The sequence below is a fragment of the Ascaphus truei genome, chromosome 5, assembly GCF_040206685.1.
Source record: "Ascaphus truei isolate aAscTru1 chromosome 5, aAscTru1.hap1, whole genome shotgun sequence".
Classification (NCBI taxonomy): Eukaryota; Metazoa; Chordata; class Amphibia; order Anura; family Ascaphidae; genus Ascaphus; species Ascaphus truei.
In genome coordinates this window covers 176,120,302-176,134,711 of record NC_134487.1, presented here as the reverse complement: position 1 = coordinate 176,134,711, position 14,410 = coordinate 176,120,302, and the positions used below count along the sequence as shown (strand labels likewise).

The 14,410-nt window shown below is 40.8% G+C and overlaps 1 protein-coding gene across 3 annotated transcripts in view; it reads left to right on the top strand.

The window, feature by feature from the left end:
- Nucleotides 1-14,410, top strand: part of SLC23A2 (solute carrier family 23 member 2) — a 111,223-nt gene that overhangs the window by 80,558 nt on the left and 16,255 nt on the right. For all 3 annotated transcript variants that reach the window (XM_075601289.1, XM_075601291.1, XM_075601290.1), the window contains 6 exons: nucleotides 1,650-1,717; nucleotides 2,614-2,795; nucleotides 5,185-5,305; nucleotides 7,966-8,122; nucleotides 12,563-12,710; nucleotides 14,224-14,329. In XM_075601289.1, coding sequence (XP_075457404.1) covers nucleotides 1,650-1,717; nucleotides 2,614-2,795; nucleotides 5,185-5,305; nucleotides 7,966-8,122; nucleotides 12,563-12,710; nucleotides 14,224-14,329 — 782 coding nt within the window. The remainder of the gene's footprint in view (nucleotides 1-1,649; nucleotides 1,718-2,613; nucleotides 2,796-5,184; nucleotides 5,306-7,965; nucleotides 8,123-12,562; nucleotides 12,711-14,223; nucleotides 14,330-14,410) is intronic.

Below are 14,410 nucleotides of genomic sequence, written 5' to 3'. Positions count from 1 at the left end.
CAGAATTAATATTTGTTTTTCTCCTTCCACTGTCGCTGCTAGACCAACACTCCTTCAGTGTCCATAACACTACAATCTCCCCAAGCCTGCTGTCGAGGGGTCATGTTTGATCTGATCTCTCCTTCATCCTCACATTCAGTCCCTCCCAAAGTCCTGCCAACTCCACTCCAAAGTATATGCCAAGATACGCCATCTTCTCATTCGTGATGCAACTAGAATTTCGCCTCGATTACTACAACCTGCTCTTAGTTGGCATTCCACTTGTTCGTCTCTCCCAACTCCATCCAAAAATGCTGCTGCTATACTCCTCTACCTCACTCACTGCTCCACGTCTACTGCTTCACTACGCATATCCCTACACCGGCTTCCCATAGACTCAAAGAATTACATTAAAAACCCTAGTAATGACTTACAAGGGTCTCAATAATATTGCCCCCCTTACATCTCAGCCCTTGTCCACAAATACCTACACGCCCCCTGCGTTCTGCCCACGACATCCACCTTTCCTCCCACCTTATTACCTCCTCTCACTGCAAGTCTTCTCCAGTGCTGCCCCCTCTCTCGGGATTTCCCTACCACGTACCAGACTCTTCCCCCCAGCTTTCAGATTTTTAAAAACTCGCCTTTTCCAGGGAATCATACTTGCCATACCTCTAACATCCAACTCCCCTCCAGCCTCATTGTGACCAACTGTGTGGCTGGACCAATCTCCACCCTACGTAAGGTAAAGAAACACCTTAATGTCTTCAGCAGTCAGACTGGGTCATAAACTAACCTGAGCCGTACCTTATTCTGAAATGAGCAGCCGCCTTACCTTCTTGTTTCAACATTGTCCCTCATTCCCTCTAGATTGTAAGCTCTCGCGAACAGGGCCCTCACTACCTCTTTGTATTTGTTGTGCATGTTTCTCCTCACTTGTATGTAACGGTTTTGTTTTTGTAATATACAGGACTGTACCCAATTGTACCGCGCTAGGGAATATGTTGGCACTTCACAAACACTAATAATAAGACCTACATAAATACATTACTAGAAGAAAAACAGCGCTCCTCTCAATAAAATAGTGATATAATGGATCAGGAAAGAATACAGATGTAACATATAAGTATTATAAGAGTAATAAAATACTTGTGCAACTATGAAGAAGATCTAAAGTTCAATCTAGGATTTAATTATATGTGCAAAAAGTGCAATCAAGGTGGTGTGAGATTTCTCTCCTAGAAGAAACGCAATCCGTTTGGGAGGCTGCGCATCGGAAGATGAGCCCCATTCACTTTTGTTTTATACATCACTAGTTTACGAATTACGAGAATTACGAATTACGAGATTTAATTCCAAGTGAAGATACTTCATGTTTTTACCATCCGGCTAAGATTGTTATAACAGACTTCCATTTCTTTCGTGCAAGCTTTTAAAATGGAACTTTTTCAAGAGCTGTTTTGAAGAGGGAGGGGTGGGAGGCGGGAGGCGGGATAACCGTTTCAGCATATCCATGACAAGTCTGAGCCAATCGGTTTGTCATGTCGGAGGGATTTTCCTGGGGCATCTGTCAATCATAAAATAATGTAAGTTTGTCAAAGCAAAACCCTCTCTTGTTGATAGCCGCAGCCTTGGTTTGATTGGTTGACCTGTTACAATGTCTCTTCCAGATTTATCTATCACAAATGCAACGGAACTACTACATACCGAGCACATATGGTATCCAAGGATACGCGAGGTACAGTTGTGAGCCAATTAACACTGTCCCTTTAACCCTTTCACAGCCAGAGTAGCCTGCAACACATTGCAGAGCTACGTAACGGTCAGAAGCACCATCTTCCAAAGACTTGACAGAAGCATTGGGCCATATTTGCTCAGCTGTGCTTAACAGTAGGACAATTTAAGTGAATGCACCATAAGATGCCGCACGGTTAAGCACTACTTCTTAAATGTGGCCTTTTATCCCTCTACTCTGTAGTATTTATTTTGTTTTAATGTAACTTTCTTGTTTCACTCTTCTGGCTCCTTGTCCTCCTTCAATACCAGTGTCAGACAGCACTGCCATAACTTAGGTTAATAGTTGGTAGGAAAAAGGATTTTATAATAAAAGAAAAAAAATTAATATATATATATATTTGTTATTTAGTGGCTTTCCAAATAAACCCACCTATATATTGCTATGCCTATCCAAATAATGATAAAGACCTTTATATCTCTGCCTATTCAACTATTCAACTTATAAAAATAACAGTTCTGTATTTCAGTGCCTATTTAAATGGTTGAATAAAACACTATTGTATATTGCAGTGCCTACTTAAATGGTTGAATAAAACACTATTGTATATTGCAGTACCTACTTAAATGGTTGAATAAAACACTATTGTATATTGCAGTGCCTACTTAAATGGTTGAATAAAACACTATTGTATATTGCAGTGCCTACTTAAATGGTTGAATAAAACACTATTGTATATTGCAGTGCCTACTTAAATGGTTGAATAAAACACAGTGACATATTCACTGGCACATGGCTGTTGCTGGTCTTGCTGGTCTTCCGGCGATGAAAAGATTAATAATAACAATGATGTTGACAAGCCTTTTAATGGTGACGTTCTCGTGCTTTTTCTTGCCTAGATACAAGGTGCCATCATCATGTCCTCGCTGATTGAAGTGATTATCGGATTCCTCGGGCTGCCTGGAGCGTTGCTGAGCTACATCGGACCCCTGACCATTACACCCACCGTGTCCCTGATAGGCCTGTCCGGATTCCAGGCGGCTGGAGAGAGAGCTGGCAAACACTGGGGCATTGCAATGCTGTAAGCACCGACGTTTTTCACAGACGCGCCACAGGATACCCATTACCGTTTACTGTCACAAATGTAAAATGTTCCCATGCAGTCCCTCTGACTTGGGACTTCGTATTATCCTGAACTTCAACTCCGATGTCCTTTTAAGTGAACGCTTTCATATATTCTGCTGACCTTGTATGCAGCGCTGTACTTGTAATTCTTTTGCTGGCGTCATGTGTTCCAGTTACAATAGCAGTGCCCGAGGCACAAGGAAATATTGCGAAAGTAACAAAGTTCACACTGGGATTTGAACCTAGATCACCTGCTGTAAAGGTAGTTACATAACTACGGAGGTTCTGCTTCAGCCAATTGGAAATTCCTAGAATTGAAGGGCCATTTGTGATCAATACACTGTCCCTAATTGTCTAGTTAGGTCGGTAATGCTACTGCCTCTATTAGTATTGTTAATTAAGGCAGGAATCTGCATTATTACACTCCACCAGTAGTTGTATTTGAAACTGCTAATTACTTTCCCTTAAACCCATTTTCAATATCTTCGTCATTTTTCATTCACAAGATAGAGTCCTAAAAAAATATAAGGGACAGAGTAAAATCACTGTCGGAAAAGAAAGATGGAAAAATATCAACAACTTTTTAGGAATTTTTCACATTTTTCTTTTAGTAACTTTCGTGTCCTCCTTTCACAATCATCATAATATTAACTTCGGTCCACATGCATGTTATTGGGGAGTGCTGTGTTATCATGTAACCTGAGGAGTGTGTTTAACTAAGCAAAAATTATGGGTTGGGTGAGGTTTCAAAAGTGAAATGTATATTGAAAAGCAAGCACGGCTGTCTGTATGTTGTGTGGCTCGTGTCTTAAAATAGGATACCATATTTGTATATTCTGTTAAAATGTACACTATACACAGGGCTCTTCAATTAGATTCTCAACAGGGCCAGTTCAGACAATATTTAGGAGTAGCAGGGCCACAAGCTTATTGCAGTGTCATTTTAGATGCTTTTGAATATTTAAAATGATTCTATTTCAACGTTTTGCAAGCATTTATAACGTTTGCACCATATATATTTTCGTTATATTACCTTAACATACAAATCCGTTTTAGTGTGAAAAACTGCACTTGAATGCCTAAGCAACTAGTATGAAATTAGCAGAAGAGATTTCGAGGGCCAGATCAAGACTCTTACTGTCGCCAATTGAGGAGCCATGTTCTAACGTATGCAGGTTTGCAGATGCACAATCTGATTTATGAGGAGAGGTTAGCTAAATTAGGTTATTTTGCATTAGAAAAGCGGCGTCTAAGAGGAGATATAACTATATACAAATATATTCGGGGACAGTAAAAGGAGCTTTCAAAAGAACTATTCATCTCAAGGGCATTACAAAGGACTCGTGGTCATCCCTTAAGGTTGGAGGAAAGGAGATTTCACCAGCAACAAAGAAAAGGGTTCTTTACAGTAAGGGCAGTTAAAATGTGGAATTCGTTACCCATGGAGGCTGTGATGGCAGATACAATAGATATGTTCAAAAAAAGGTTGGACATCTTTTTATAAAGTAAGGTATATAGGGGTATAGTATCTCATCTAAATTTAGTATAAGTTGAACTCGATGGACATGTGTTTTTTTTTTTTCCCCCCAACCTCATCGATTAGGCTTTGTTTGTACATAGAGCTTCACTGCCACAACCTTGGGTTTGGCCATTGCTCATTATTTTGGCTTATGCTGCATACATGGCAAATAGAGAACAATTTAGTGCCAGCCAGGGGGCCAGATTAGCATAGCTCACAGTTTTCAGCACAGGTATTAAACACAATCCTTAGTTGATTAAGTATGGCTTCTGAAGGGGAAAATAGGTCAGGTGAGGCTGAAAATAAAGAGCAGCTACCTAGCAACATGGTTATTCAGAGACACTGACAACTAATGGCCTTCTCAGTCGGGTACCGTACGTGGATCCATTTAACTCATTTGCTTCCCTCTGGCAGCAAAGAGGTTTACAGTATAACGCCACAGCGCCCATCTAAGCCGAAAAGCACAGTCCTTCAGCAGCATGCAATAGTATAAGCATGTGTAGGTCTGTGTGTTTATGTATTTTGTGTGTGTGTATCTTGCTGTGTTAATGTGCGTGCCTCTGTCTGTACTGTGTGTATCACTGTGTTTAATGTGTGTATGCGAAGCGTAGATGTACAAATTTGTGCGTGCAGAAGGTTTGTTTTGACTCCCCCTGTTAATGTTTTAATCCCTTCTTGGCATTAGAATTGAAAAAAAAAAAAAAATTATTGCGGCTCTTTTCATGTCCTTGTTGGTTAGCTCCTACTGTTGATGCCGCTGAGGGTAATGTTCCACAAAAACCTGTCCATACAATTTCTGAGCTGTCCTCCTTTTCTCCCCGGTCAGCACCATTTTCCTGGTCTTGCTGTTCTCCCAGTACGCCAGGAACGTCAAGCTGCCTCTTCCAGTCTACAAGTCCAAGAAGGGATGGACGGCCTACAAGTTTCAACTCTTCAAAATGTTCCCGGTTAGTGGCGTAACCAACTATGCAGAGCAAAGATGTAGTGTAGTTTTGTGTGTGAACATATTGAGTTTACATTTAAACAAGAAAAATAATTTAAAATCAATGACTTTTAAAAGTCTTGCGCTTACAAGCGTGATACTTTTTAAAAGGCATTGATTTTAAATCATTTTTCTATTTAATCTATCAGGCAGCAATGATAGCTGGATAATATATATCAGCAGACACAGCAGACATCACTATGAAATGTTTGGCGGTGCTATGGGAAAATAATATTAATCACAAGAAAAAAGAACACCAAAAAAACACTCGGATATTGATAATGATAAAGCAAACATGTAATAGAAAATATCAAAAATAATGTTTAATTAGTACACATCTACAAAGGACACATACACACTTTAAAAAATATAATGAAACCAACTCCCACACTGCTCCTACACCACCTGAATGAAATAAGGACAAAATATACAGATCCAAAATAAAGAACAATGTAAATCAGGCACAATGTGGCGGAGAACTTTTTTAAGAACGGTCTTAAGCCCATAAATATCAATATTGTAATTTCTATTAGTGCCCATCACAGTATATACAATGTTATTTCATAATGAAAAAAACATGATAAATAGCTCAAATACCATTACAAATCATTATAAAAGCAAGGGCTTTTAACAGATGTCCAGGAGCACCAGATGACTAGTATGCATAGATACAAATAGTGCTGATCATTGTGGAAACAGAGCAGTAATATAGCGTTTAACAGTGTTATCCTCATGTTTGCTACACAATAAGAAGTATTCAAACAAACATTTCTTAGCAGATGGATATCCTTACCAAAAAAATATAGTAGTACAATATATCCAGAGTGTGTGTGTATCTCTCTCTCTCTCTCTCTCTCTCTCTCTCTCTCTCTCTCTCTCTCTCTCTCTCTCTCTCTCTCTCTCTCTCTCTCTCTCTCTCTCTCTCTCTCTCTCTCTCTCTCTCTCTCTCTCTCTCTCTCTCTCTCTCTCTCTCTCTGTGTCTCTCTCTCTGTCTCTCTCTCTGTCTCTCTCTCTGTCTCTGTCTCTGTCTCTGTCTCTCTCTCTGTCTCTCTCTCTGTCTCTCTCTCTGTCTCTCTCTCTGTCTCTCTCTCTGTCTCTCTCTCTCTTTTTTTTTTATATATATATATATATATATTCTCCATTTTGAATGATAATAGTAATTGTTAGAGCAGGACAGCAAAACTACAAGTAGGTGTAAAGCTGCTGTCGTCATTCTGCTATACACAAAGCAGGTAAGAGTTCCAACAACAGATCAAATCTGTCATTCTGGCTTGCTCTCTGGATATATTGTACTACTATATTTTTTTGTAAGGACTCCCAAGGGAGTTTTCCAAAAGACAAAAAAGACAAAATACAAAGAATCACTTGATGAAATGTACAAAACAAAAAAAACATATGAAACATATACTGTGTTTGGTAAATCACACCCTGTGAATACCAAACCAAAGCATAACTCCAGTGAAATACATATAACTAGTATCTATATAGATAAAATAGCATCCACGCAGGGTGCTCAATAACCTCTAAAAAAAAGCCCAATTGAGGAGAACGAAACTGGTCACAAGAAGTGGCAGCAGGGGCTCAGTGTGGATGCAAAACTGTCCGGACACGCGAACACACGGCAGAAATTACCTCTCTGCAACCACTTCCTGAAATCCCGTTCCAGCCAAAGGGAGACTGCGCAGTACTGCCTCTCGTGACCCCTACTGGTTTCGCAATCAATGCTTCGTCAGGAGGTCACGCCTTGAGGCAGCACATGCGCATTAAGTACCCCTGATCACCAATGAAATCAGCTGAAATAAGCACAACACTACAATAAATGCATGTGTATATATAAATGTGATAATATAAACAAAGAAATAAAAAAATCGCTATAGTGAGAATACCCAGTAATATAATAAAAATACATATTAAATAACTTAAATCACATGACGTGATTCTTTTATCTTGGTTGCAATAAGTACTGTCTTACTGCACAAGGATTACTGGCCTCTGGATTTATGAGGGCACACAATACTGTAATATAAGTAACCATACCTAGGTGTCCTGAGCACCAATGATAGGACTGAAGGGGTTAAGTATCCTATGCTTGCCAACCGCAGTGGCAATTCTATAGATACCAGGATCTCCTAGATCGCTCCTGTATTCCTGTCAGGGTCCCTAAGGGCTGGTAGTGGTGCACACTAGACTTGAAGTTAATGCACCACTTGCTTTTGCAACATAGTATCTGTTAGAGACCGTCTGTTAACGGTTGCCACATGATATTGATACTTTAGTAACCACTTTAACCCATATGCTGCTGCCAGATGAGGATTTATAGTGTCAATCTGGATAGCAATATATTTTTAACTATTTCGCTTGAATACTATTTTGGTATTAACCCTTCAGACCGATTTACTGCTTATTTCTCCGCCTTTTATATACCCCTATATTTTATCTTGAGGTTTTTTTTCTCCAATAAAGTTTTGATGTTTTTTTAACCACAACCATTTACGATAGTTATCTTTGGGAACGGAGTGGTCTCATTAGTGAGGATACTCTTTCTCTTTAGTTTATAAATAGATATACATACAATTAATAAATATGTATGGTATCCTCAACAGTGTCCCTCTCCTTGGGTTGCAGATTATCATGGCCATTTTGGTTTCCTGGTTCCTCTGCTTCATATTCACGGTGACAGACGTTTTCCCCCCGGACAGCACCAAGTATGGTTATTACGCACGCACTGATGCCAGACAAGGGGTACTTATTGTGGCTCCCTGGTTTAAAATCCCCTACCCATGTAAGTATTTCTCTGTGCCTCTGGCACTGCTATTTGAACCGTCAGAGCACAGTGTTCTTACCATGATGACAGTGTATATAATATAGCGCTGTGCTTCTACTTTGCTGGCAGAATAACTTCATGTATTAGGATCTTCTGGGTGACGTTATTATGTAAATGAGCTCGTGTTTATTATTTTCTCTTGATCAGCATACTTTCCCAGGTCAAAAATTGTAGGAAAGCTGAAAAACCTGTAAAATTGAGTTTATAAACAAACAAATTCAGCGAAATTCCTTGTGCAAACCACTATTCTCGGTTCTTTAACTGGCGGCTTGCCGAGAGCCTTCGTGGACTTACTCATTTCATACTAGTTGCTTAGGCAGTTAAACCTTCTACAATTAAATCCAGAAACCCGTGTCTCCGATCCCTAAGGTTTCTTGAAGTAAGACTGTGTATCATTACTGTATATATTTTTCTTGGTGTGAGCTGGTCTGCAGGCCCCTCTGGCAGGAGCGGGATTAATAAATCTGTGTGTGTATTGAGGCCCTGCTGGATTCTGCTCTGCCCCAACACTCGACTGAGTCGCTAAGAGGTCACTGTGTACACTGCTCCAACCCATGTGTTTCTGGAGAGGAGGAATAGTGAGCCAGGCGTTTGGAAATCACGTTGTACCTTTCCCTTTTTCAGTGTTAATATCTCCCGCGGCCTGGCTTTTCGCACAGCCCTTTCCTCCGTTAGAGCAGTGTACACAGGGAGTTGCGTGTCAGGGTCTGTTTGTTTTGTTTTTGGACCGCCTGTATCGGGAGAAGCCCACGCTTACAAAACAGGATTCCTTCTAGGAAAAGGATTCTTATAAAAGCCAAGGTAAAAGCAGCAACCTTTCCTCTGTCTGTTCAATGCTCTTCTGTACACGCAGAGAAGTTCTGTTCTTTAAAGGTGCAATCCCATGTAGCCGAACCAAGAAACCCCATTTTTTTTTATAACTTTTAATTTAATTAAGATTTTTTTTTGGCGGGGGGATACAAAAAAAAAAGGGGAGTATGGAGACATTTGGAGACAATACAGGTGGTCCTCGCTTTACGACACAATGCGTCCCGCAAACCTGCATCAGACGGGGGACATTTGGAAAGCGGGACCCATGTTTAACCGGTGGCGGTGTCTGTCGGATGCGCGAAAACTGCAGCGGATAATGAGTTTTTTTACTGCATTGTGCGCAGACGGAAAGCGAAACGTCATAAAACGAGGACTACCTGTAATTCATATTACATTGAAGTTACAGAAAGACAAACAATTAAAACCAAAGGAGGTTAGGTACATTTCAGATGCAATTACATATCAGCAGACTTAATCTGAAGGTTGGTACTTTGCATTGTCACGGCTACACTCCTCTTGAACACAAGTCAGCAACCGAATGATATGTCTTTATTGGGCACATGGTCTGGTGAGATTTATTTTTATTATTTTATTTAAGCTCTGGCTTTATTTGGGGGTCCTGTCCGGCGAGGGATCTGCAGATACTTATAGTGTAAGTAATTGTATATTAGAGCCAAGGGGATCGCTCCTCGCCATCCAAGGTCCTCAGACTCCCTCAAACGTAGCCACTTTATCGTTAAGAAGGGCTGTCCGTTTCTCCATCAGGAGGGTATGCCATAGTCTTTTTTTTTTTTTTTCTGTCTCTAATATTGTTGGGCACTTTAGGAGGCCGCTATACAGCATCTAGTTGCTGTAAGTTTGTAATTAGATTACAGGCTTGTTACGGAATATCTTGTTGGGAAGAAACCCCTTTTTGTGAACCAATGTAATGATCGCATTGACTTGAAGAAATAAATCAAACGAAAAGCAAAGATTTCGCTCATTTTGTTTCTCTGGACATTAATGACAATTTGTATTTTTTGTCGGGGCATCTGAATGGAGGAATGACTCCATTAAGTGTTTTCTTTACCTGTAGCCCATCCTGCCCTTATCAGATAGCACAGGCAGCCCCCCCCCTCCCCTTTAATGGCTAAGTCTTGTCAGTGATTTCAGGCAAAAGAGAGCAACCAGGGGAAATCCAACCCTTCCCAAGTCGCCACTCGCCATGTTTACTCACCGACTTTAAATGATTTAAAAATATTAGTAGATTGAGTTGGACCTTGCAGAGGTAATGCCCTTCCCTGTTCTTTCTTATCCTTAAAAGAGCAATCCTACGTTTAAAATGTGTTTTCTTGCCTGACTCCTTGACCTCCAGGGACCCACCGATTCCAGAGATACTTGAGTTTTTGTGTGCCATTGTCTGACCCAAAAACTATGGCTACAGTGTTACCAATAAAAAGTTATCCTGAGCAGCGCTGACTGCTATTTTAATGACCTTTTGGTATGCATAATTGTATGTATATAGCCAGCCATCTACGCATCGCTTTACAAAATGACAATACGAGGCAAGTAAAGTACAAACCATGGTGATTAGAGCAGCATATCGGTGATAATATACGGCAGACGAAGATCTTGCTCTGAAAAGCTTTTCCAATCTAAGTGGTATGTTGGGAGACTTGTAGTAAGAGTAAATGTGCAGTCAGAGAGGTCAAGTGCATCTCAATATCTTATATAGTCCTGGTATAGACGTAGATAATTTTATGAGCGGCTTCGTTTGAGACGTGATTTTTAGGCTGGACTTGGGAAGCGGGAAATGAAGGCGCACACACGCCTATACTCACAGATATATATCTATCCTATCTAACACACACACACACACACACACACACACACACATATACGCACGCACACACACATATATACGCGCACACACACATATACGTGCACACACACATACGCGTGCGCACACACACACACACACATATACGCGCACACACAAATATCGGACACGTATAAGTTTTTTTAAATCTTTTTTTTAACTTTAACGTAAATACTCTATAGGCTTTTTATCATTTTTACCCAATAGATTTGTTGTGATAAGGAATAGTATTATGTCCTCTGTCACAGGCAAATAGGGTTTTTTTTTTTGCAAAGTAAATATGAACAGAGGTATTTGATATACTTGAATTTCAACAAATCGGGGAGAAAGGCAAAACGTATTATTTGCAAGATCCAAATAAGTAAAAGTTACTTTAAGGAGGGTGTAAGAGATGTGTGCAGAGGCATGCAAATGGGGACTGTTTTAGGGTGAAATTATATTTTGGCTTTATTGAGCCTGTTCCTTTATCCAGGGAAAACATACAAAAACAACAAAATAACAAACCCCTATCCCTTTGTAAGGGCTAACTTATTTCCCCAGATCATATCTGCAGGACTGGAGGGATATTCCCATTACCAGCCTATCACCCCAAAGTCTCAGGAAGTACCTTAAGCAGGTGGCCCTCCATGTCAGTCTCTGTCAGGTTCCTGGGTCGTCTGTGCCCAGGAAATATAGGTGTCTGGGTGTCTTGATCTCAGCACAGCCTTTGTGCAGGCTTCTCTGCTCTCCTTCTGTCAGCCCAAATGTGAGCTAAGGAATCTCTCCTGTATCTCACATGAGGCTTTTTACAGATCTCTCATTAGTCCAGGTGGAGACTAGTGAATTCAGTGGCTGAAATTAACTATCTCTCTGGATTCTCAGAGCTCTGAAGCTGCTTTATTTAAAAAGGGATATGTCCCTGTAAAAGAGGGATAAATATTAAGCGAAAGAGTGTTCCCTAGTTAGGGATAGATTAGGTGGACAAAGGCTAGAAAAAAGACGTGTTACATTCGACTCTCCCCATTTCAAAGTCTCAAAAGAAAAAAAACATTCTGAACTTACAAAGAGAGCAAAATAAATATTTGTTTTTAGAATAAAGTTGTAAAGTGAACTGAGGACAGGAATGTGTTTAATAGGCATACACACGCATACACCCACGCATACATAGACATGCATGCACACACATATACACATATACACATCTACAGTACACACACACACACACAGACACACACGTATATACACACATACACACACACACACACACACACACACACACACACACACACACACACACACACACACACACACACACATATACACATATATACACACACACACATATATACACACACATACACTTTTTACCCCATATATTTGTTGTGATAAGACTATTCCTTATGTCCTCTGTCACAGGCAAATCGAATTAATTGTGAAGCCATCATTGGTCAAATGGATGAACAGAAGTATGTGATATACATTTCATGGAGAAAGGCACAACATTTATTATTTGCAAGATCCAAATAAGTAAATGTTACTTTTAAGGAGGAATTGCACTGATCAATTATCATTTTTGAAAAAAAAAAGTCACCCTTGAAGAAAATGGTTTCTTTTTTTCTTTTGCGCTACGTTGTGGGACTGCTCCTTTAAACCAGTTACTGCTCTCCTGTAGCCGACACTACCATTATATACACATTTTCTTTTTAAACCCTTCCAACAATGAATGAATGTGATTTTTTTCCCCTTCACAGTTCAGTGGGGTCTCCCCACGGTGTCTGCGGCCGGAGTTATTGGGATGCTCAGCGCTGTTGTCGCCAGCATCATCGAATCCATTGGCGATTATTACGCCTGCGCCCGGCTGGCATGTGCTCCTCCTCCTCCCATCCATGCTATTAATAGGTGAGTAACAGCCCACAAACAGCATGGCTGTGTATCTCTGGGCATCCTTTCTGGCTATGGGACGTCGTTAATAGAACAGTGCTGTCCTTAGGGGAAGGTGAAAATATCGTAAGTAGTGATGCTCTAGAAGAGAAATTCTGTAAGACCACACAGGGTCTCTATTCTGTGTGCTCTTATGTCTTAAAAAAACTCCACGAATTATATAATACGGGTAGAAAACATTCCACACACACTCTGCACTTGTAGTTTAATCCCTTGACGTATGTACCATGTTATGAGGTCTGGGGCCCCATGACGTGGTGGCTACATCATGGGCTTTCTGGTTGTTTTCTACGTGAGATTGCTTTCTGCTCTTCCGTGGAGCGCTGAACGTGATCTGGCCTGAAGAGTAGCAGACGCGGACCTCTCGTTTACCTCGTCAATGTGTTGATATCATTCCGGGGAGCAGTCGTGTGATTTCGGCATGCCGGAGGGGCTGTGGCACTTTAGGACTATGCCTTAAGACCCCTTCCTGGTAGTGGAAGACTCCTTATAGTTCAAAGGGTAAAAGGGGACGATAGACAGCACTCTGAAAGTGTTAAATTTATGCAATTGCAGGGTGCACGGAACAAAAGGGGACCCTTATTCCCCTGTATAGTACTAACAAATCTACGTAAGTACCAGCACTCACTGTCTAATAGCTAAATGATGAAAACAGTTGTAATGCAGAATAAACATTTAATAATAAAACAAACCAGAAATAAATCAAATGTGTTTGCAGAAACCAGTATCACAAATGGGCATGTCACAAGGTGGGGGGGGGGGGGGGGTCCCAGAGGTACTTCCCTAAACCTCCCTTCCCCTATAACTGGTCAAATCAGACACCCCTGAAAATAGATAGCAAACATACAGTGTAGGCTAAATACAGCTAAACAGCTAATAGCAGGGCAGCAAGAATCCACTAAAGTCAATGCCAGTAGTTCAAGTACCACAAGAAACTGGGCTTGCAAGAAAGCAGCTTGCAAAGAAGCACCAGGAGTCCACAACAGTCAATGAAAGGTAAATGGGAATAGCAAATGAAGACAGTAATCAAACCCTCTGTGGCTCTGCTCCTTGTGCTCGTGTGGAGTCCTTATGGTTCAGTCACTTGAATGGGCCGTACCACTGTGGTATCCTCCAGTGATGTTTATGGAAGTTTCACCTTGATGGAGTTCCCAATAGTTGCCACTGCTATTTATCACCATGCCCCAACGCTAATCTTATGCTGGGGTGGGGGGAGGGCTCATGTATAGGGTCATATTAGTTTTGGGCTGTTTCAGAAGAAACCGGCGCCAAGTAGGGTTGTTTTAAGATGTTCTAAATGTTTCAACATTTAGTTTGACCTACCTTCTATTTGCTTGTGTACAACACAGCATGTACGATAATCGAAGGACCGTTTCCGTGTTGGTTATTAGAATTAAAGCATCACCAAGTGAAGGTCTATTTTGTTCACCAGCGCCACACAGAGCCAACTCACATCTTGTGTACATTACAGGGGAATCTTCATTGAAGGACTGTCCTGCGTTTTGGATGGAGTGTTTGGTACCGGCAACGGATCCACATCTTCCAGTCCTAACATCGGCGTGCTGGGAATCACTAAGGTAATGCCACGTAGTATAAGGTTATTATAATTTTAGAGAGAAATCGGCTGGGTTTATGGAACCACTCATGTTGTTATAAAT